A 24862-nucleotide genomic window follows, 5' to 3' on the forward strand; every position below is an offset into this window, starting at 1 on the left:
TGTGGCAACAAGTGTGGTACAGTGGCTCAGCAGTTAGCACCGACGCCTCACAGCACCAGTTTCCATTCTACCCCTAGGCAATTGTCTATGTGGAGTTTGCACATTCTGCCCGTGTCTGTGTAGGTTTCTGGTGGGTGCTCCAGTTTCCTCCCACAGTCTAAAGATGTGCAGGTTAGGTGGATTAGCCATGCTAAATTGCCCATAATGTCCAAGGATATGCAGTGTAAGTGGGTGAGCCGTGGGAAATGCAGGGTTACAGTAACAGGGTAAGGGGCGGGTCTGGGTGGGATGCTCTTCGGCGGGTCAGTAAGAACATGATGGGCTGAATGGCCTGCTTCAACACTGCAGGGTTTATGAATATATAATAATTAATAAAGTTTCATCAGCCATGATCTCACTGAATGGTAGAGCAATGGGTTGAATGTTTTACTTCTGCTCCTAAAATCTTATTAGTAGTATCACAGAATACAAGAGAGCAGAGATTATGATGAGCTTACACAAGACAGTTAGACCTCAGTTGGAGTTCTGGGTACACAGCATAGGAACGATGTGACGGCATTGGATAGAGTGCTGAAGAGGTTTACAAGAATGGTTCCAGGGACGATAAACTTCCATCATGAGGATACATTGGAGAAATGCAACTACTTTCTTTGGAGAGGAGAAGGCTAACAAGAGAATTGACAGAAGTTTTCAATATCACAAGGGGTCTAGACAATGTAGATAGGGTGAAATTGTTCCTGCATGTAAACAGATTAAAAATTGAGGGAACAGTTATAAAGTGTTTTTGCAAAAGATGCAAACATGAGATGAGCAAAAACTTTTTCATATACTAATTGGTTGGTTTCTGTAATACACTGTCTGTTGGTACAGTGGAGGCAGATTTAATTGAGGCATTCAAGAGGACTTAAATAGAAATAGTGCACGGGGTTAGGGAGAAATGGAAGGAAATCAGCACCAAATCAAAATGCTCAGATAGCCAATGTAAACCAGATGGGCTAAATGTCTCCTTTTGCACTGTAATGATTCAAGGTACTGTTACTATAAGAAATGCAGTACAATCACAGGACTCAAACAGTATTAAAGGATTTAAGCTAGAAACCTCTAAAGCTTCTTTCATGACCCCAACACACCACAAGATTTACAACCTCGTGCCCTAGCCAAGCTGTTCTAGTAGTTACAACCCTGGGAGAAATTAGTTGGGCAGCATGTTTTTCGCAGACATCCCTCCAATGCAACCAGATAAATCAAGAACCTCTCCAAGCCATGTCCTGTTCAAAGGTACCCCCAATAAAGCAACCAGTTATTATCATGTGATTTCAAGGAAGCGTGTTAAAAATTCTCCAATGTCTAGTGATCTTTCAATGACTTCTTTTAAAGAAGCCACTCCAGATATTTCCATAAAACATGAAATAAAATCCCTTTTCCATAAGCCTTCAAAACTAAAGTCCTCTAAGCAATATTAAATTTTTAAAAATTCATAACATAGGAAAAGAAGGAAGGATGTATATGGAGGCCAATTATCCCAGTTTCAATACATCAGTGCAGGAGTTTTTCAGGATAGTAACTATACCCCCACTCCCACCTTCAGCTCATTCTTCAATGACATTTGCATCCAAAGGCTAAGACATTTAAAACAATTGGACAAAACCAGGGCATATGGAATTTGGAAAATATTGTCCAATCACCTTGTTCAGAAATGCTATAGTGGACCTCTGGAGTTGGTGGGACTTGAACCCAGGCCTTGACTACTGCTGTGCCACAAAAGTCCTGCAAATGGGATTTGACCACATCAAGAAATACTCTTAGGAATAAGAATAAGAGGGGCCAGGCAGCATCAATAAGGGAGAAAGTTAGAGCTGATAAACACTAAACAGAAGCACAGAACAGCTGTAGGAAGTCCAAGAAGGGAATGGCCAATGAATGAAATAACAAAAAAGTAGGTAAAACACTTTATTTTGGCAGTCCAAAATAGAAAGAGCTATTGCTGGAGAAACTTGGCTGGTCAGAAGTAAGAAGAGAGGCAATTGAGTTGGAAGGGGTTTGACTTTCAAAGGACTGCAAGATCAGGGCATGGCAGTTTTAAATTTCCAAAGGCACTGTGGGAACGTGGGCAACACACACTCTTACAATTAACACCCCCTTAATGAACCTGTTGAGGGGTTTGTGCAATGGAAGATTGCAATTCGTAACCCTTCATTTACTGAACATGAACAATCAGTCTCAGTGGGTGAGCAGTCAAGTTCACCATCAGAGCATCAGAAACTTCTTTTCCATTAATTTGAAGCTGACCTTCTTTGGGCCAGCTAACACCAATTACTGCATTCCATCATCACCTAGTCTACTTAGCAGCTTTCACTGCAGTGGCCATTGCTGGCTTTCTTGGGGGCTGCGTGATTTCTTTGACAATTCAAAAATCCAATGTGGCAGCTGCCTCGCTGATGTAAGGCCTGAAACGTCAGCTTTTGTGCTCCTGAGATGCTGCTTGGCCTGCTGTGTTCATCCAGCTCCACATTTTGTTGTCTTGGATTCTCCAGCTTCTGCAGTTCCCATTATCACCAATGCGGCAGCTACCTGCCTTTTCCAGTGTCACAGGGCAGGCAGCGCATCATTTTATTTGGGTGTCGAGTCTACACGCTGGAAAATTCGGATTTTGAATTTAAAAATAAATTAAAGCAACACAGTCTGGATGCAGGGTTGCGAGCTGGAGTTCATCTGGTGTCGGGTTCCTAATCCTGTTTTGACAAACCTGACCTAACCTCTGCCTCCTCTTGACAGAAGCTATGTGGCCAGTCACAATTACATTTTTTTTAAAATTTGGACTGCCAGCAGTTGCAGTGTTTCAGTTTTGGAAGGGGCAATGTATCATTGAATCTTACATACAAGAAGTCTATTTGGCCCAATTCAGTTTCTGATCATTGGTAACTCCTAATATGTTGATAGATAGTGATTCAGCAATGGTGAGGCCATTGAACGTCATGGGGCGATGGTTAATTCTCCCTTGTTAGATGCGGTCAATGATTAGCGCTTTTACATAATTACATAAAATATTTTACACAAATATTTAACATAAAAGGAGCAGAGAAAAGTAGAAAGGTTGCAGGAGGTTGATCAAACTGCAGAAGTTGGGGCCTCAGCTGCTGAAAGCACAGTTACCAAATGGTGCAGGGATAAAAATCAGCAATGCACACCAGGTCAGAAGTGGAGTTTATAAATCTCACAAGGATGTGAGGCAGGAAGAGGTTACATACAGAGAGAGGGAAACAACCATAGAGGAGTTTGAAAACAAGGATAAGGATTTCAATTTTTCCCAGAAAGGAAGGTTATATTTACTCTATACGACACATTTATAACTCTCCCCAGACCTGGGCAGACCCCTCAGAGAATTCTACATTGCTATGAAAGACTCACTTTTTTAAAATTCATTCACAGGATGAAGGTAATGTTGACTAGGCCAATTCCAGAAGATAGTTATGAGACAAGCACATTGCCGTGGGTCTGGAATCACATGTAGGTCAGACCAGGAAAGGGTGGCAAGTTCCTTCTTTAAAGGTCATTAGTGAACCAGACGGGTTTCAATAATGATTTCATGGACCTCATTATACTCTTTGTTCTAGTTTTTATTGAATTCAAATTCCACCATCTGCCATAGCGAGATTTGAAACCAGGACCCCAGAACATTACCTGGGTCTCTGGATTAAAAGTCCAGCGATAATACCACTAGGTCATCACTTCCCTCTGGTTGGCTTTCTGCATTCACAAAATTCTGAGGTTCTGATAGAGGTTGAATATTTCACACCAACGCTTCACATACTTTTTTTTTCATTCACTTCTGAGTGTTATTACATCCATATCAACAGGGATACAGTTTTATCTTTATATTTTCTAAATACCAACATACCTGTAGGCATTTGGATCATCAATATCATCTGCTATTTTCTCCATTGCAAGATCTTTCTATCAGAAAAAAATAAACATATCAGAGCATTTTCCTGACTACAATGCAGTTCAACAAGCTGTAACAAATTCGTACATGTGAACATCTACGAGTGAGCTTGATGGGTATGGAATCGAAGTGTGTTGACTGCATATGTATGATTAATGTGAGGATGAGCTGCGTGTGCATAGTTATGCATGTACACTTTGTAACAGGCTAAACAGGGATAACAACTACATACCAAATACAAAGAAATATTTGACAAGGTTGTGCTCCAGAGAATATGAATAAAAATGAGAACAGAGTTGGAGATGGCCTTTTGATTAGAGTTGGAAGTTGTTTGGGCAGTAAGACAGAAAGCAGGGATATAAGTGAATGTACTCTGAGTATAGCTGAAATCAGAGACATGCTGTTGAAGGTTCTCAATCTTGCAATGTGACAGCATTTCTCTTTTTCAGCAGTAATGAAGTCCTGTTTCACCAAGCACTATTTGATTCCTCTGACTGATTTGGTGTGACAAGTGGTATTCGATAGGAATTTGTACTCGAGTTTCAGGTTTTCACCAGCTATATCAATGACTTTGAACAATGATGAGTCAGTTGTGCATTTGGGTTTGCAGATGACACTAAATTATGAGATGGCAGTAGGTTGTATAGATGGAAACGAGAAGTTACAAAAGGACATCAACTGATTGAATAGCAGGCAGAGCTGTGAAAATTAGGGGCTGGAACTGGTCTGTGCCAGCAGTGCAGAATGGATCCAATTGCCAATTTTCCACTGGGCTCAATCTTTTCCAAAAGGATATAGATCAAATGCATTTGGTGAATCACTGCTTAATCTGTGTTTACTTGATTTGAAATTAAAAATCTTGGAAATATTTCCCAAATCAATGGAACATACAAGTTATAACAGGCTGCTGATTTCATTCCACGTCTGCTGTGTAGACCAATTTCACCCCAATAAAGTTCACTGTCGGAAAAATTAATCCACAAAGGAATTGTGTTTTTGTATTGACTCATTGGATGTGGGTGTCACTAGATGGACTAGCATTTATTGTCCATCTCCAGCTGCTTTCTTAAACTGCTACAGTCTATGTGCTGTAGATGGACCTACAATGACATGAGGAGGGAATTCCAGAATTTGTCCTAACTACGCTAAAGAAGAGTAAAATATTTCTATGGTATTATTGGAATTGGAACACTTGGCAAGATTTCACAACAGGAAAGGGCTCGGAACTATGAAACTTGAAAAGCAAAGGCTTTTAAGCTGCTCACGTACATATAAGTTTTTTTAATCAAGAAACTATCAGTTTAGACCATGTGCGACAATTCCAAATACCACAACTTTATACAATAAATTGTCCTATCATTTATGGCACTTAATTCTTCAACTCTACAATCATCCAACCTTCTTAAAAAATCACTTGAAACTAAACACCCCAGTGGCTGCGAAAGGATATCTCACATTGGGATGAAAGGGAGATGTTATATTTGTTGCTATACAAGGTGTAAAGCTGGATGAACACAGCAGGCCAAGCAGCATCAGAGGAGCAGGAAGGCTGATGTTTCCAGCCTAGACCCTTCTTTCTGAAGAAGGGTTTAGGCCCAAAATATCAGCCTTCCTGCTCGGCCTGCTGCGTTCATCCAGCTCTACACCTTGTATATATCAGATTCTCCAGCGTCTGCAGTTCCTACTATCTCTGAAACAATTTTAAAGCACTGTGAAGCCTCTTCTAAGGATGCCTACCCTGAAGAAGTTACCCTCCTCCCTCCATTTTCTGAAGAAGGGTCTAGGCCCGAAGCCTTCCTGCTCCTCTGATGCTGCTTGGCCTGCTGTGTTCATCCTGCTCTACACCTTGTATATCTGTTATATTTGTTGTATGGAATATGTCATAAGGCAACATTCCACCAATCTTTCTTCTCACTTCAAACTTCAATGAACAAAGAGGATGTATTAACATGAGGTGGATATTTAGCCAAGTATTATGGTTCAAGCCCCCTGAGTTAGTGATGTCTGAAAACAACAATTTTTTGCAATTTTATCTTGCAATGTATCTACTGCAAGATGATGAACAGACAACTGAAAAGGTAGGCATTCAGGTGCATTTTATGAAATCTTGTGTCACTTTATCTTAAAGTGCTTTCTTGAAGAGCTGTACAGTTGATAGAACAATTTCCGTTGGTGAAATGCACATAATTTTGTAGACAATAGTTTCTTTAACAGGGGGGCTATTGGCTACCTATTAAAAGAGGACAGGCTTGTTTTGATTCTATAAGCTTTCTCCTGGAAGTAAACAGAAAACTGGTAAGCAGCAAAGCGAGGGATTGAGCTGTTAAAAAGACTTTCTCTTCTGTGACAGTGAACGAACAACCCAATTGCTCAGGAGGAAAATTTTCAATAAAATATTTTTAGTTAGTGAGGTTGTTTTGAGCCCTAGAGTATATGTACAATTGATTATGGTATGCTTACCCTGGGAGATGGCACCTGTGCTTGTTTTCCTCTCAGCAACTCAGCAATGTCCTCCTCAGGAAGTATACTGAAGGCAAAGATGTTGCCATCAGCTCCGCATGTCACCAAAAACTGATCATCATAACTAATGCAGATTTGTTTGATGTGCCCATAGTCATTGTCATGAGCATTCAGGCTCCAGAATATTTGCATGGATTTCAGATCATAATCATTGAACGAGACAGGATAGATACGAATAGCTCCATTTTCCATCCCACAAAATAGAAGGCTTCTTTCTGAACTGCAAAATAAGAAAAGCAAGTGAGCAACTTTTGAGCAGTTGCATGTTCTTGTCTTATAGGAGTGCAATCATAAATAACAAGATAAATTAGATAACAAGGTCACAAAATGTAGCTTATCAATTCTTTCTGTAACACACTCAGTGGCACTCCCACTGGACCTTCTCACACTGTCAGGTGGGTGAGCATTTCTCCAAGGTCAGCTCACCAAACACGTGCACTTCTTGCCACCTCCAGGGAGGGGAAAATGACATTCTCACTCTTATTAGGAAAACCCTTGAAAATGTTATACGGAACTGAAAGACTGGTGCTCCAACTTCATCATTACTGTTAAACATTCTCATTCACCTGAGAAACCAGTTTTATATTTGGGAATACCAAATGTTATCTCGATGATAAGAAAATTTTCACAAAGCTTTAAAAATGCATTTGTTTATCTTGAATTATTTCTAATGCCAATTATAATAATTTATTTCATTGCCTAAATCTTACATTGTACGTACAGAATATCCAAGTGTTTTACTTCCTGGTTTCCTATTCATGAATACTTAATGTCATTGACTGCATCACTACTGATGTTCATAAAGCTGTCCCCTTCACTTGACATTAGATTTAAACTAATAGGAAAAAAGAAAATGGACTTCTCTGAAATCCCTAAACCTTTGTGAATAGTTTTCAAAGCAAGCATAAAGTGATCTTATTTCACCACTTACTGTGGAGTTAAGACTATAATCTTTCTCTTCATCTATTAATCTCCTTGCAGCCTCAACCTTTTCTAGCCCTGTTTTCTCTCATATCCGTCCTGTGTGAGTGATCTTATCAGTTTCTCTTACTTGTTCGACTTTATCCATGATGTACGAGAATTCAGCAGCTCTGGAATCCCCTCACTAAGTATCTTCCTAACTCTACTCCACTCTCTGAGTTTGTATAACTGCTGAAAAACCAAGTTTTTTTTCACCCAGTCTTGTCTCTCAACATTCCCCTTAAGGATCAGAGCCTCTTTTCTTCAATATAGAACATCACAATACCCTTCAAAGCTTTACCAGCATAAATTGATGATATTGATTTCTGACAGCTGTCCACAAGTATTTCCCAGATCTGTCTCTCACCTTGTCAACCATTTTGTTGAGCTTGTTGTTACTACTTTCTCCCCTTCCCTAGACTCAACATTTTCTGTTCTTTTACATTAGCACTTAACAGTTTCCTAACTGATCCAAATCCGACCTGTGACAATTGCACAGATTGAGTTGTTCACAGATAATTCTGTGCCAGTTCTTTTCAGAAGTAAAAACTAATCCCACTATCATGGTCCCTGCATTACTGTGTATCAATCCAAATCTAAACCCATTGTTCCATTTTCACCAAAAGCCCTGTATCAATCCCAAACTAATTCCACTGCCTCACTGTCACTCTTTTGCTCTTCACCCTTCTCTTTTTCAAACATCCATGAACTCTTCCTAAGACGGTTGCCTTCATCTGACGATGGCGCAGAGCTCCGAAAGTTTATAGTTTCAACTAAGCCTGTTGGACTATAACCTGGTGTTGTGTGACTTCTGATCGTGTCCACCCCAGTCCAACAGTGGCACCTCCACATCACAACTTAAAAGATTACAGCAGTCTTTGCCTCAACTACTTCTTTTGGTAAGCATTCCACATTTTAACAATAATTGGAAAATCTCTTCACATCTCCCCACTCTCTTTTTGTGAGAATTATTAATGATGACGTCTTGTGACTGACTCCTCAGCCAAGTAAAATGCTCTTTCCCTATTCACTGCACCAAATCTTTGTGATTAAATCACCATTTAGCCGCCTTGTCAAATCAATCGTGATATCTCATGTTCTCCTCATAAACTATAGATTTCCATTACAGAATCATATTGGTTAGGCCATTTGCTCTTAAAAGCTTTAATGTCCTTTCTGGTGATGGAGCTATTAAAACTTAACACAGTGCTATAACAGTGCTATGACTGTGGTAAGTTTATTATTAGCATGTGTTTTTACACTTTATTACACTGTTTTAGAATCCAAAGTGCTAACATCCTTTATCTAAAAAGTATCTACCTAGATTCATATTATCAGCGAATTACACATTTGAACCAGAGTCTCTCTGTGCCTCAAGATCCTTCTTTTGAATGCGTTTCCATTACTTACTGCACCTCCTGAAATACATCATGGTGTGCGTCTCAATATTAAACAGCAGTTTCCATCTAACTGCCTATATTGATGACCTATTTCTGAAATTCCTCATACTCCTCCTTCGCATTTTAACCAACTTATCTTTGTATTATTTGCAAATATTGAAAATTTGGTTAAACATACGATAAATGCAAAGAGCAAGAGTGTTGTCATCAGGAACAGAAAGCACAATGTAGATTCAGTAAACAGGAAGGACAAATTATGACAGTATGAAGCCAATAAGAAGAAAGAAAGCCATTGTTTTCTTCAACTATAAAAGAGAAGAACATCTGACAGTGAGCCTTTTGGTTGAGGGCACTCATCATTTACCCATCACTCTAATTAGATTATTTTTCTTAAATGTTATGAATATCCCAAACTTTAAAATTAGAGATTTATTCATAACTTTATATAAAAGGTTAAATTATTGGAAAACCACTGCATTTGAAAAATAAAGATATAATTGACCATTGGTGAGCTGACAGGAGTTTGCATGATTTTATGTTCATTTAATGGATGCACAAGCTTTTAAATGGTTAAACAATCTGTTCTCAATATCCAAAAGTCTGCTGTATGCAGGTAACAATGTAAGAACTCCATTAGATGCGTGCAGTAAATTAATCATAAAGTTAGAAGGCATTTGGAAACTATTCAAGTGATTATACCTAAGGGATTCTGAGGGAATCAGAGAATGGAAAAAGTAGGTGATAAGAAAAGTCAATGAGATAGAGATAACAAGGTGTAGAGCTGGATGAACACGGCAGGCCAAGCAGCATCAGAGGAGCAGGAAAGCTGACCTTTCGGGTCAAAACCCTTCTTCAGAAATTCAATCAATGAGATAGATGTATTTTTACAATTGAGATTCTCAAATATTACTGAATGTCATCTCCCTGGGGACAGAGAAGCAGTGAAAGAAAAGAGAGTAGGGAGAGATTAGGAAATGCAAGTTGATTGGGAAAAGGAGAAATATATTCAAAGATCCTAATAGAAAGGAGGGGAAGGTACAGTAGAGACTCTAGATCTTAGATTTCTGTTGACAGTCAGCGCATGCTGGAGAATCGGTTAACATCACAGCAGTTCCCACATTTAAGAACAAACACAACATTTAAGAGCTAACACAGATAATTAAAAGTTTACCTTCATGTTATGAAATGAAATTATGAAATATCCAGAAAATGAGAAAATAATTAGAAGCATTGTTCCGGTATCAGAAAGGAAAATCATGTTTGGCACCGCTGACAGGAAGTAATGCATATGATGTGAAATGATCATTAGATAGGGACTTTAAGCAGTACTTCACAACTTACCAAACAGGAGATTAATAACTAAGTTTCCAATTCAACATCCCTCCATCATCAAGGCCATCTATTTCTAACTCCCCAATATAATCTGTCTCCCTTCTTCTCAATTCCTGCACAGTTAAAATGCTCAATTAAGACTTCTGTCATGGTTTTTTGGTTGGTCTCCTACCTTGCACTTCCCATAAATTTGAACTCATCCAAAACTCTGCTGTCCATGTCCTGTTCATCCAATGCCCCTGTGCTCTTAGTATAAAATGCATACATTTAAAAAGCTAGTTCTCAAATCCCTGCATGGTCTCACTTGTCACTATCTATGTAATCTCCTCAGTCCTATCACCTATCGAGTCCCTTCCAATTCCTGATTTTCATCCACAGTCCGTATTCACATTATCAGGGAATTATGCATGCAAGTGGCAGCAATGCTTTGAGCTCTGGAATTCCCTGCCTTGACTTCTCTCTCCCACTTTAAGGGCCTTTACAAAACCAATCTTTAGCCAAGCGTGTCTAAATATCTTCTTCTGTGACTTGGTGTTAAAAAGTGCTAAATAAATATTGCTGTTGATGCAGAATAAAGAAATTGTGAGTCTCTACAAAACCTTACTAAGTCCACTGTTGAAATACTGCGTACAGCTTTGAGCTATACATTTTAAGATGCTGAGGAACTTAACAGATGAATTATTTTATAGCATGTAAACTGGCCTACTTGAAAATCATTTGTCTGATTGAATTTTCACTTGCATCTTCAATGGCCAAGAAAGCAAATGGTTCTTCCTTATTAATGACATCATCCTCATTAATTCTCTCTTCATCTGAGAACTCACAATGGTAAAGATATCCGGAATCATAACCAGCCTGAAAAAGACACATCAGACAAAGTCAACATGTTGGCCCAAAAGTCTCAAAATCCATTTATTTTATGCTATTCCCAGCACTCTTAATGTATGCCAGAAAAACAGCCTTGCACCAATCCTCAGATTCATTCCTTTACAAAGTATGAACCTGAAAAATAGCAGGAGAATGCCATTTGGCTGTTCCAGCCTGGTCTATTCAATATGATTGTGGGTGATCAACCTACACAGTACCTGTTCCATCTTTCACCCATATCCTTTGATGCCTTTAACGCTAAGCAAAGAATCACAGAATCTCTACAGTGCAGTTTGAGGCCATTTGGCTCATTGAGTCTGGATTGACCTTCCAGAGAGCATCCCACCCACATCCAATCCTTCCACCATATCCCCATAACCCTGCATTTTCCATGGTTAATCCACCTAGCCTGCACATCCCTGGGTGCTATGAGCAATCCAGCATGGCCAATCCAACAACCGGCACATACTTTAGTTCTGTGGGAGGAAACTGGAGAGCCCAGCTGAAACCTAACTCATAACTATATCTAATGTCTTCTTGAAAACATTCAAAGTTTTGTCATTAACTGCTTTATGTGATAGAAAACTCTATAGGCTCTCCACCCTCTGGATGATGAAACTTCTCCTTTTCTCAGTCCTCAATTGTCTACCCCGTATCCTTAAACTGTGATCCCTGGTTCTGGACTCCCCAGTCATTGGGAACATCCTTACTGTGTTTACCTTGTCTAGTCCTAATAGAATTTTATAGGTTTCTCTGAGATTCTCCCCTCATTCTTCTAAACATTAGTGAATATCGTTCTAACTGATTCAATCTCACTTCACAACAATAGTCATCCCATCCCAGGAATTAGAACATCCTTCTTCAGATAAGGAGACCAAAACTGCACACTATACTCCAATGACAGTCTCACCAAAGCCTTGTACAATTGCAGCAAAACATCCCTGCTCCTGTACTTGAATCCTCTCGCCATGAAGGCCGAAATTTTATTTATCTCTTTTACAGCCTGGTGCATCTGCATGCTTAGTTTAAACGACTAATGTGTAAGGACACCTAGTCTCATCACCATTCCCTCTTTCCCGATCAATCACAATTCAAATAATCTGCCTTCTGTTTCTGCTACCAAAGTGGATAACCTCATATTTATCCACATTGAATTCATTGCCATGCACATGCCCACTCACTCATCATATCCAAATCACACTGAAGCATCTCTGCATCCTCATCACAGTTTACCTCCCCATACATGTTTGTGTCTTACCAAAGTTGGAGATATTACATTTAGTTCCTGCATTTGAATTATTAATATATACTGTGAATAGCTGGAGTCCAAGCAATGATCCCTGTGATGCTCCACTGGTCACTTGCTGCTACTCAGAAAATGATCTGTTTATTCTTACTCTCTTTTTTTTGTCTGCCAACTAGTTCTGTATTCACGTCAGTATTCTACCCCAATTTCATTCTAAACTGTTACTCCATTGGAATTTCACCGATCTTGCAGCCATTTTAAGAAAGCAAAGAAGCAGCATGCAAATTTCACTGTCTCTCCTAGACTCTAAAAAGGCCAGGATCCCCTGCCCCTTTCCAGCTTTAGTCAAAAAAAAACCATTTTCGACAGCCAACTCACCAAACCCTACACTGAGAAAGGGGATGACCATTCAATTTCTTACTACCAGCCATCATCAGAACCATTGACAGAAAGCACTCAGATCAAGCACCACAGCACTACAAATCTCATTCAGCATTAGGTCACAGCAAAGCCACAGCTGCCTGCCGTTCAAAACTGACCAGGCTAAAAGCATGGTACATAAAGAAGGTAATTAAGGTGGAAGGACATCAATTACAAAACTCAGCAAAAACTTTCCGACAATTATTGAGCTCTTGCACTGCAAATGGAGCTCCTTAAACATGAATGTAACATCTCAGGGACAACAATGATTTAAAAACGATCACTTAACTCAGCTTACTGCCCAAAGATGCTGCGAGACTTTCTGAGCTCCTCAAATAATCAATGCTTTGAGCTCATGAATTAAAAATTTGGGGGTTGTTAAGTACAAAGATGATTTGGAGGCAATGATAACATACATTTCAAGGTAAATCTAATAAAGGGATAACCCTGAACACTGAGATCACCACACTGATCATCCAGAACCTTGGTATCCTTGAAGATCAAGATACAAGCATGTCCATCTTTTAGGTGGACAGTAAGTAACTTCCTGTTGTAAGAGTAAGTCCACAGAATAGTCTAAGTCATTCCCACAATATTTTATTGGCCTCCATTGGGCATCAACTCCCAAATTTAAATGTATGATAATACACTAGGCCCTATTCCTGGCAGTTACATTTATTCTAATAAAACTCTGCTACCATCCTACCTGAAATATTTCTGACAACAAGAGTCCTTGCTACATAAAAAAGCCTTCTGTTCATCCCATAGTCTTATCACCACCAGCCAAGACCCAGGTCTTCAAACTGAGTCTGACTTTCCTTGAACATCAATGATGACTAGATTAAACATATAATATCACTATTCGATGTGATATTCTCTAATCACCAATCCCTCTGCCATTCAGGATGTACAGACATTTAGACAGATTGAGGTTAGATTACTATTCCTTTAAATTGGATGCATTTTGATATTAAAGGAAAATGGTTGTGAAAGGAGACCAGGGCGTCTGTGCCAAACCTATCCCACAGAAATCTGGTAATGGTTAAGAGATCCCAATGATAACAAAACCACCATCCTAGAAAGAGACCGATGTCACCTTAAAAATCCCTTGGACCTCACTGTCCAGCTTCTATTTATGAGCAATGGTCAAAATTCCTACTCACCTAAAATGAATTCCAGAGTTGAAATGAAAAAGGGATACTGAATTAGACCAGCTCCATATGTCCTTCAAAAAAGTAATTAGTTCAACCTCAAGGTGATTTATTATTTTGCTGCTGAACAAAACATTTCTAATATGTCCCCATCTTTTAATGAAATACAGAAACAGAGACTGGGCCCCTAATCAACAGTTCACTTCACTGTGTTTGCCTCCTCAGCAGAAGACAAGACAGAAGGTTTGAAAGGGAGATTCAACTGGGATCTACATGCAAGACAATAGATAATAAACCAGCATAAATAAGAACTAGGAGCAGGAGTAGGCCGTCTGGCCCTTTGAGTCTGCTCCGCCATTCAATAAGATCATAGCTGATCTTTTTATGGACTCAGATCCACTTACCCGCTCTCTCATCGTATCCCTTAATTCCTTTATTGTTCAAAAATATCTACCTTAGCTTTAAAAACATTTACTGAAGTAGCATCAAACACTTTACTGGACAAAGAATTCCACAGATTAACAACCCTCTGGGTGAAGAAGTTCCTTCTCAATTCAGTCCTAAATCTGCTCCCTCTAATCTTGAGGCTATGCCCTCTTGTCCTAGCTTCACTGGCCAGTGGAAACATCCTCTCTACTTCTATCTTATCTATTCCTTTAATAATTTTATATAAGATCCCCCCTCAATCTTCTGAAGTCGAACGAATATAATCCCAATCTACTCAGTCTCTCCTCATAAACCAACCCCCTCAACTCTGGAATCAACCTAGTGAACATCCTTCAATGCCAGTACATCCTTTCTCAAGTAAGGAGACCAAAACTGCACACAGTACTCCAGGTGTGGCCTCACCAATACCTTGTACAGCTGCAACATAACCTCTCTGCTTTAAAACTCAATCCCTTTATCAATGAAGGGCAATATTCCATTTGCCTTCCTGATTACTTGTTATACCTGCAGACCAACCTCCTGTGATTCCTGCGCAAGGATACCCAGGTCCCTCTGTAAGGCAGCATGCCGCAACTTTTTACCATTCAAGTAATAATCCCTTTTACTATAACACCTACTAAAATGTATGCCTTCACATTTATTTACATTGTATTCCATCTGCCAGACCTTTGCCCACTCACTCAATGTATCAATGTTCCTCTGCAAAGTTTTACAGTCCTCTGCACACTTTGCTCTGCCACTCATCTTAGTGTCATCTGCAAACTTTAACACCTTACACGTGGTCCGCAACTCCAAATCATCTATATAAATTGCGATCCCAACACCGATCTCCTAGGCACACCACTAGTCATTGATTGCCAGCCAGAATAGCACTCATTTATCCCCACTCTTTGCTTCCTGTTAGTCAACCAATCCTCTATCCATGCTAATACTTTACCCCTAACGCCATGCATCCTTATCTTATGCAGCAGCCTCTTGTACAGCACCTTTTCAAAGGCCTTTTGGAATTCTAGGTACACGACATCCACTGGGTTCCCATTGTCCACCTTGCTCGTAATGTCTTCATAGAATTCCAAAAGATTTGTCAAGCATGACCTGCCCTTCATGAATGCATGCTGCACCTGCCCAAAGGGACAATTTCTATCGAGTTGCCTTGCTATTTCTTTGTTGCTAATAGACTCAAGCATCTTCCCTATGACAGAGGTTAAGCTAACCAGTCTACAATTCCCCATCTTTTGTCTACCTCCCTTTTTAAACAATGGCATCACATTTGCTGTTTCCTGATCTGCTAGGACTGCCCCAGAGTCCACAGAATTTTGGAAAATTACCGCCAGTGCATCTGCTATTTCTCACGTCATCTCTTTTAGTACCCTCGGATGCATTCCATCAGGGCCTTAGCTCCATTAGCTTGCCCAACGCTATCTCTTCCGTGAAAATGAATGTTTTCAGGTCCTCACCTACCTTCGTCTCTTTGTCAATTACTGGCATGTTTTTAGTGTCTTCCACCATGAAGACCGATACAAAATACCTATTTAATGCCTCGCCCATTTCATCATATCCCATAACTAAATTCCCCTTCTCATACTCTAAAGGACCAACATTTACTTTATCCACTCTTTTTCGTTTTATATATTTATAGAAACTTTTGCTATCTGTCTTTATATTCTGTGCTAGTTTTACTTTTCTTTGAAGCTCTTTTTGTGGCTTTCTGTTGACCTTCAAAGTTTTCCCAATCTTCTAGTTTCATGCAGTTTTTGGCCACTTTGTATGCCTTCTCTTTCAATTCAATAGCCTCCCTTATTTCCTTACACACTCACGGCAGATTACTCCTTTTCTTACAGTTTTTCCCTTTTCACTGGAATATGCTTTTCCTGAGCACTTTGAAAAATTGCTTTGAAAGTCCTCCACCGCTCATCAACTGTCCCACCATAAAATCTTTGTTTCCAGTCCACTTTAGCCAAGTCCTCCCTCATTCTATTATACTCCCCCTTGTTCAAGCGCAGGACCCTGGTATTGGATTTTATCTTCACACTCTCCATCTGTGTTCTAAATTCAACCATACTGTGATCACTCCTTCCAAGAGAGTCCTTAACAATGAGGTCATTAATTATTCCTTGTCTCATTACACAGGACCAGATCTAGGATAGCTTGCTCCCTCGTCAGTTCCAGAAAACTATCACAGATACATTCAACGAACTCCTCCTCAAGGCTACCCTGACTAAGCTGGTTCGACCAATCTACATGTAGATTAAAATCCCCCATGATAATTGCCCTACCATTTTTACAGGCATTAGTTATTTCTTTGTTTATTGCCTGCCCCAATGTGATGTTATTATTTGGTGGTCTATTGACTACGCCTACCAGTGACTTTTTCCTCTTAGAATTTCTAATTTCCACCCAAAAGGATTCAACCTTATTCTCCATAGAACCTATATCATCTCTCAGCGCCACCCTGATGTCGTCCTTGAATATCAGAGCTATACCACCTCCCCTAACTTCCTGTCTGTCCTTCCGAATAGTCTGGTACTCCTGGATATTTAACTCCCAGTCGTGACCATCCTGTAACCACATCTCTGTAAGAGCTACCAAATCATATTCCTTCGCGATGATTTGTGCTGTTAATTCATCAACCTTGTTACGAATGCTCCGAGCATTCAGGTAAAGTGCCTTCATGCTAGCTTTCTTACGCTCATGATTTCCAACATTTCCAATAATATCTCCTGAGTTATCCTTCCTTTTTGCTTCTTTCATAGTCTGCCTTGAACTTAAACCCTCCTGCACACATGCTAATCTGCTGCTTGCCTTTTTATTTACCGTCATACTCCCTGTCGTTTTCCTTTTCCCTCCCCCCCACCCCCCCGACTCACTAGTTTAAAATCCTAGTGACTACCCTATTTATCCTTTTCGCTAGAATACTGGTTGCAGATCGGTTCAGGTAGAGACCGTCCCATCGGTACAGATCCCCCACCTGGTTCCAAAACTGATGCCAATGCCCCATGAAATGGAACTCCTCTTTCCCACACCACTCCTCACTTCCCTGATTTTCTTATCCCTAAGCCAGTTTTGCACATGGCTCAGGCAGCAATCCAGAGATTATGACCCTCCAGGACCTCTTCCTTAATTTCATTCCTTAATTTCAAAGTTTTAAAATCAGCAGCCTATTTTGTGAACCAATTTTATATGTTCCAGTTGCACACCTCTGATTACTTTTTTGTGGAATTAGGCATATGTGTACTAACAGTTTCAATTGTCCTGTGCATATGCACACAAAGGTCCTGCTGTTTCTCTTATTTTAAAAAGTTTCATAGCTTTAAAATTATTACTACAATAATGTTGAACATAGAACTGCATTTGCCACCTATATACTCATCCTGCCATCTTCCAATATTAGCTCAATGCCCCAATTTGATATCATCCTAACCCTTCACTTTTCAAGATCCCTGTGTTATGCCATCCATCACGCTGTTTTATACTGAGAAATCTCATTTTTCCTGCTAAATTGCTGGCTATCTATCAACTGTTCAATGCATTCACAAATTCCTTAACACCAGCATCTTGTTCTTAAGTGTTTATATCTTGTCTCATGCACTCTAAACAAAAGCAGGCTCCTTGTCTGCTGAGATAACACGGTGTGAAGCTGGATGAACTCAGCAGGCCAAGCAGCATCAGAGGAGTAAGAAAGTTTGACGTTTCGGGTCAAGACCCTTTTTCAGAAATGGGGGAGGGGAAGGGGATTCTGAAATAAATAGGGACATGGGGGAGGCGGATAGAAGATGGATAGAGGAGAAGATAGGGTGAGAGGAGACAGACAGGTCAAAGAGGCGGGGTTAGAGCCAGTGAAGGTGAATATAGGTGGGGAGTTAGAGAGGGTTTAGATCAGTCCAGGGAAGACAGACAGGTCAAGGAGGCAGGATGAGGTTAGTGAGTAGGAGATGGGGGTGGGGCTTGAGGTGGGAGGTATGGTTAAGGGGCAGGGACTAGTTGGGCTGGTTTTGCGATGTGGTCAGTGGAGGGGAGATTTTGAAGCTTGTGAAGTCCACATTTATACCCTTGGGCTGCAGGGCTCCCAAGCAAAATATGAGATGCTGTTCCCGCACGTTTCAGGTGGCGTCATTGTGGCAATGCAGGAGGCTCAGGATGGTGGGGGTAGTTGAAATGGTTCGTGACTGGGAGGTGTAGTTGTTTGTAGTTGTTTGTAGTTGTTTGTAGTTGTTTGTAGTTGTAGTTTGCAGTTTTTCCCCGATGTAGAGGATGCCACAACAGGAACAGCAGATACAGTACATTACATTAAAAAAGGTGCAGGTGAACATCCGTTTGATATGAACAATCTTGTTAGGGCCTGCGAATGGGGTAAGGGGGGAGGTATAGGGGCAGGTGTAGCACTTGCTTCGGTTGCAGGGAAAAGTGCTGAGGGTGGTGGAGCTGGAGGGGAGTGTGGAGTGGACAAGGGGGTCACGGAGAGAGTGGTCCTTCTGGAAAGCACATAAGGGTGGGGAGGGAAAAATGTCTTTGGTGGTGGGGTCAGATTGCAGATGGCGGAAATGCCAGAGGATGATGCGTTGGATTTGGAGGTTGGTGGGGTGGTACGTGAGGACGGGAAGGGTTCTGTTTTGGTTATTATTGCGGATAGTAGGTGTGAGGGATGAGTTGAGGGAAATGTGAGACACACGGTCAAGGGCATTTTCGATCGCTGTGGAGGGGAAGTTGCAGTTCTTGAAAAAACAGGACATTGGGATGTTCGGGAGTGGAATGCCTCATCTCGGGAGCAAATGCAGCAGAGGCAAAGGAATTGGGAATAGGGGATGACCTTTTTACAGGAAGGTGGGTGAGAAGAGGCATATTTTAGGTAGTTGTGGGAGTTGGTAGGCTTAAAATGGATATCAGTTTGTAGGTGAATGCCAGAGACGGGGAGAGTCCAGGTGGGTGCCAGAGATGGAGACAGAGAGGATGCAGGAACAGCATCTCATATTTCACTTGGGAACCCTGCAGCCCAAGGGTATCAATGTGGACTTCACAAGCTTCAAAATCTCCCCTCCCCCAACCACTTCCCAAAACCAGCCCAGCTAGTCCCCGTCTCCCTAACCATTCCTCCCACCTCAAGCCCCACCCCCATCTCCTACCCACTAACCTTATCCCGCCTCCTTGACTTGTCCATCCTCCCTGGGCTGACCTATATCCTCCCTAACTCCCAACCTACATTCACCTTCACTGGCTCTAACCCCACCTCTTTGACCTGTCTGTCTCCTCTCGCCCTATCTTCTCCTTTATCCATCTTCTATCCGCCTCTCCCTGTAATACTATTTATTTCAGAATCCCCTTCCCCTCCCCCATTTCTGAAAAAGGGTCTTGATCCGAAACATCAAACTTTCCTGCTCCTCTAATGCTGCTCGGCCTGCTGTGTTCATCCAGCTTCGCACCGTGTTATCTCAGATTCTCCAGCATCAGCAGTTCCTACTATTCTTGTCAGCTGATGCTATTTTCTTGGCAGTATTTTCCAGCGGCGGTTTACTATTTATCTTCAACTCTCAGGGATAAGGCAACGAGACTGGCCCCAACTCCATGTCACTGAAACAAAAATCAAATATACACCTTTGGCATTTTTCTATACAACACACTAGCCACTGAAACTAATTAGACCCCGTGTCTGTGATACAGAACCTTAAATGATTTTGGAAGTACACATAACTGACATCCAACGTATTACCTTTATTTATTTTATTATGCCTTCAAAGATTGGCTGAACACAGTCATTTATAAACTATGATTTATTCTAAGCCCGTCATGTTTCTCCCAAATATTTAGCAGCTTAATTTTGTAATATAAACTCTTTGGATCTACCACAATTGAAGTAACTTTTATATAATTTCCAACCAGTAACCATCAAAGTTTTAAAACTTCTAATCAGATCTTCATAGGGACAGTACGGTAGCTCAGCCTCAGAATCAGGGATCTGGGTTTGATTCCGCCTTGGGTGACGTTCTATGTGGAGTTTGCACACTCTGCCCAGTGGGCTGCCTCTGGGTGTCCCGGTTTCCTGTCACAGGCCAGAGATGTGCACATTAAGTGGACTGGCCATGCTAAATTGCCCATAGTGTCCAGGGATGTGTAGGCTAGGTGGATAGCCATAGGAAATGTGGGGTTGGGGGGTGGGCCTGGGTGGGATGCTTTTTATCCACTTGCTTAGAGCCTGAAGTTTCAATTTCTCAGTTTTTAAATTTGCAATTGCTCTAGTTCAGATGCTATTGACAGAAGTTTCCATTCCACGTTTCCATTTCATTTTTCTCCAGTTCCCTCCAGAAAGGTCTGGCTCTAATTTTAATATAAAACTGCTCATCCTGGTCTCTAACTAAAATAAGTAGTTTCTCTCCATCTGCCCTTCCTTTTCCCCTTGATTTCTTGAAAAGTTCAATTAAATCACTTCCCAGCCTTCAAAATTTGAAGAACTCTGGTTCATGTAATCTTTCCACCTAATTTAACCCTAGGTTTCCAGGTATCAAATTATTACTCTACCTGGTCCAGCTGAAATACATGTTGCTACTCAGAAGGGGTAGCCAGGTGCATGAGTGGTTAGCACAATTTAATTCAAACCTGTCCTTCTTGAAAGGGAACTTCATTCAGGACACAGAAGTGGGTTCAGATTTTCAGAATGGCTTTGGTGGAATGAAGAGGAATGCAAATAGAGCAATAGGCCATAGAGAAGACTCCTAGGTACCCTGGATGTGGTACTGGAAGATTTAATGTTCAAGACTGAAAGTGGCGGAGAAGCTTGCAAGGGAGTGGGGCTGGGTGAATTTGATGGACCTCACAAATGTGGAAAGACACGGTACATATGATGACCGAATTAGGTAGAATATGAAATTCTGGATGTAAGTTTCCTCGCTGAGCCGGAAGGTTCATTTTCAGATGTTTCATCACCATTCTAGGTAACATCATCAGTGAGGCTCCGGTGAAGTGCTGGTGTTATGTCCCGCTTTCTATTTATGTGTTTAGGTTTCCTTGGGTTGGTGATGTCATTTCCTGAGCTACAAATCTTCTCAGAACTCCCTAGAACATGAAATGTCAGTTTCTCAACAGCATACTGAGATGCAGATAGCAAGTCAGTGACGTTTTACTGTGTGTTGGGCCTCATGCTGTCATGTGGTGAGTTCATACCTGCAATACATTTAGATACACGTACCAGGACTCTCAGATCTCTGCAGCAGAGCACTGCAACTTCAGTCTGAGTGAATAGCAACTAATTAGTCCTCATTTAATGATGCTGCATTTAATATTATTTCATTGTAAGTAAGTTACTGAAGATTGTAATCTTTTTGAATATTGCAATACTCTTTTTAACATCATTTGTCTGACTGGTTGTTGCCATTTTGGCATGCACCATCCACTATTTCAGCCTATAACTTAAGGTTAATCTCTTGCCCAACCCCTGAGAATGGAACCCAACCAAGGCTTGATTGGGGAGCACTTCAGTACTCGTCAGGTTCCAGATAGCTGGCTTGGACATTGGTTTATTTCTTGGCAACATTGCAGCTGCTGCCTGATAGAATCTTTCTTTGAAAACTATGCTGGCCATTCTCACTGGTTGTCACTGCCTCTTGGAACTGCTCAGACACTGTGTAGCTGCAGTGTCTTGGCCAGGTGCAGGGCCTGACCTTCCGCTCTCTCCTGGTTGGCAGTATGTCAGTTATGTCTGAGTTTGGTAGCTTAGCTATAATGTACTGCACCCTGACTTAACCAGAAGACTCCTTTATAATCTACTCACACTGCAGCAATGTCAACTTATCGTGGAATTCACCACTGAAAAGCTTTCCCTGTTGCAGAATGACTTGTTTCGTATACCTCACTGGCACTTTATAAGGAAATATAATTATCTTCTAATTATATTTAAGTGGGCAAAGAATTAAGCAAGACAGCAGAAGTGGCATACGCTTCTGGTTTTACTACTGGGAACAGTAAATCACAAATAAAATTCTGCCCCTCATTTCCACGGGAAATTGGGAAGCCTTAAAGTCAGATTCCATCATGGGGAAAACAGATGGTCAAAATTTCCAGTAACTGATTTCAAATGACACTGCCTTTCAGCTTGCACTGCCATTTAATAAGATCATGATTGATCTGATTACAACCTCAACTCCATATTCCCACTATCCCCCAATAATATTTCACCCCCTTGCTTCCCAAGAATCTATCCATCCAACATTAAAAGTAATCAGGATTCTGCTGCCATGACCTTTTGAGGAAGAGAGTTCCAAAGATTCAGGACCTTCTGAGAGAAATCAGGACTCAACACCTAACATTCACTTCACACTCATACATGGGACAATGCTGCTAGGCTCTTAACAACTTTCGGAACTTCCACACATCTTAAGATACGTAGTTACAGCAATCAGACCACACAAAGCCATTGCTACACACTCTGTTTCCCTCTGTCTTACAGAGTGAGATCATGCCTATTGATACAGAGCATCTGAAAAATGGCACAGGACGGCTCACGTGCATCTCCTGAGCCCATTAGAGGAGACTGTATTCCACAACGATGGCAGCTAAAGCTTCTTGTTTCCTTTCATTCCAACTTTCAACTCCAACTTCACTTTTTTATATCCGATTATGTGGTTAATTGCCTATTGGAAGTTAAGGTGCCATCCTTGTTTTGAAATCACAGCAGGTCAGCATCATCCATGGAGAGAGAGCAAGCTAACGTTTCAAGTCTAGATGACTCTCCATCAGAGCTGGGAAGAGCAAAACTTCTTCAGAGTGGACATTCATCAAAAAGATGCGGCAGTTGATTAAACACGGTGTAGGTGCAAATTACTGGAGAAGTTGAAATCTGTACTGAAAACAAAACTGCTGGAAATCACAGCAGGTCAGGCAGGTCTGATGAAGAATCATCTAGACTCAAAAAGTTATCTTGCTCTCTCCATGGACAGTGCCAGACTCGCTGTGATTTCTAGAATTTATTGTTTTCTGTACAGATTCCAACATCTGCAGTAATTTGCTCCTATCCCTGTTTGCTGCACTGAGTTCCAAAACATGTGATTAGGTCCTGTGAAATCTGAGAAACCATAACATCAGCTGTGTTGAGCCAAGTAGCAATTGTCAGCTGTCTACTTATTGACATGAATGTGGCCTGCAGCTCAATATAAAAATGTTGCTGACTGATTGTATGGTCAGGAGGGGGCACAGGCACAAATGTGGTTTGCACAATGCACAGGTTGCAAATAAGGTTACAGAACTCTGCAGAAAAGTCTCAACAAAGCTTTGATAGAGTTCATAGGTTGTTTGCATCAGGAATCGATGACAATATCCAAAATAATGGTTTGATCCTGCTTTACATCCCTTCTCAAATCCCATTTCAATCTTATCCTGCTGTCTTCTATAGTGTAGGCAGTATAACCACAAAGGTCATGCCATCTCCTTTCCAAATACTAAATACCTCTCATCATCTCAGCATGGAAAGTGATGCACATGATTGGCTTGATGTTCACAGGAAACACTGTTCTCTGCTGTGCGACTAGCTATGGATCTAGTTACAGGAAGAGGCATCTCCAAGCAGGACCCTCCTGGCTGAAGTAAACAGAGGGTTAACACTCCTTGAAGACCTTTGATGGGTATGCATTTGATTGACTGCTTTCCTCCTGATCCTTCTCCACACAGCGTTCTTATTGTCCAAATTGTGCTGTGGGTGTCTAAGAGGAAACACAGCTATTTTCACAATGACTGAAAGCCAGACAAGCCTTCCAACTCTGTCTGCCTGGTCAAAGTCAAGCAATATTACCTTGAAAATTCAAATGATTTTCAAAACACTTTCAATAACATACAGCAAAGTACTTTCCATGAAGTCTTCACCAACAAAGTCAAAAATGATCTCATCTGGAGGTCCCATGGTGATCCCTTTAAATCAGACTAGCTGGGGATCCCTTGTGCAATTACATGCATGTTCAGCTGGAAATGATTAAAGCAGAACATTAACAGGACCTGTGAAGGGTCTTCTTCTGGTGCAGTGGTGGTGACCCTATGCCTGACCCAGGAGGGCCAGGTTCAAGTCCCACCTGCTCCAGAAGTGTGTAAATATATCTCTGAAAATGCTGGCTGATAAAATAGGTAAACAGAAGAAAAACAGGACCCGAGAGGCCCTTTTATGGTGCAGAAGTAATGTCCATACCCCAACCAGGAGGCCCAGGTTCAAATCCCACCTGCTTCAGGGGTATGTTATAACATTTCTGAACAGGCTGACTGGAAAAATAGGTAAATTTCACCCGTGAGGCCCAATTTGGTAGTTTGTGCACCAAATCTGCATTCAGCATTGTTTAACATCACAATCCCTACACTAAGCATTGCTTTCAAGCCAGACATGGCAGCCTACAGTTAATGCTCTTACAGTTAGGGATTGCCATGTGGACTGTAAATGGCTGTAAACATTTTCGCTGCAATTTCCTGATATATGCCTACTTTGTATTGAGCTTCTGAATTCACAACGGTCAAGTTACACAGCTATCAAGGCAAGAGGCATTCCTTCAACAATTCTCTTTGCTATGTTGAAAATTGACTATTCCAATGTTCTGCTGGCTGGCATCCCATT

At 41.0% G+C, this 24862-nt stretch overlaps 1 protein-coding gene across 10 annotated transcripts in view; it reads right to left on the reverse strand.

Moving 5' to 3' along the window:
- LOC125457321 (cilia- and flagella-associated protein 44) overlaps window positions 1-24862 on the reverse strand; it is a 199082-nt gene that overhangs the window by 91102 nt on the left and 83118 nt on the right. For all 10 annotated transcript variants that reach the window (XM_059650451.1, XM_059650450.1, XM_059650449.1 and 7 more), the window contains 3 exons: window positions 10862-11010; window positions 6404-6683; window positions 3899-3954 (listed from right to left, as the gene is read on the reverse strand). In XM_059650451.1, the coding sequence (XP_059506434.1) occupies window positions 3899-3954; window positions 6404-6683; window positions 10862-11010 (485 nt within the window). The remainder of the gene's footprint in view (window positions 1-3898; window positions 3955-6403; window positions 6684-10861; window positions 11011-24862) is intronic.

Source organism: Stegostoma tigrinum, chromosome 12 (assembly GCF_030684315.1).
Source record: "Stegostoma tigrinum isolate sSteTig4 chromosome 12, sSteTig4.hap1, whole genome shotgun sequence".
Lineage (NCBI taxonomy): Eukaryota > Metazoa > Chordata > Chondrichthyes > Orectolobiformes > Stegostomatidae > Stegostoma > Stegostoma tigrinum.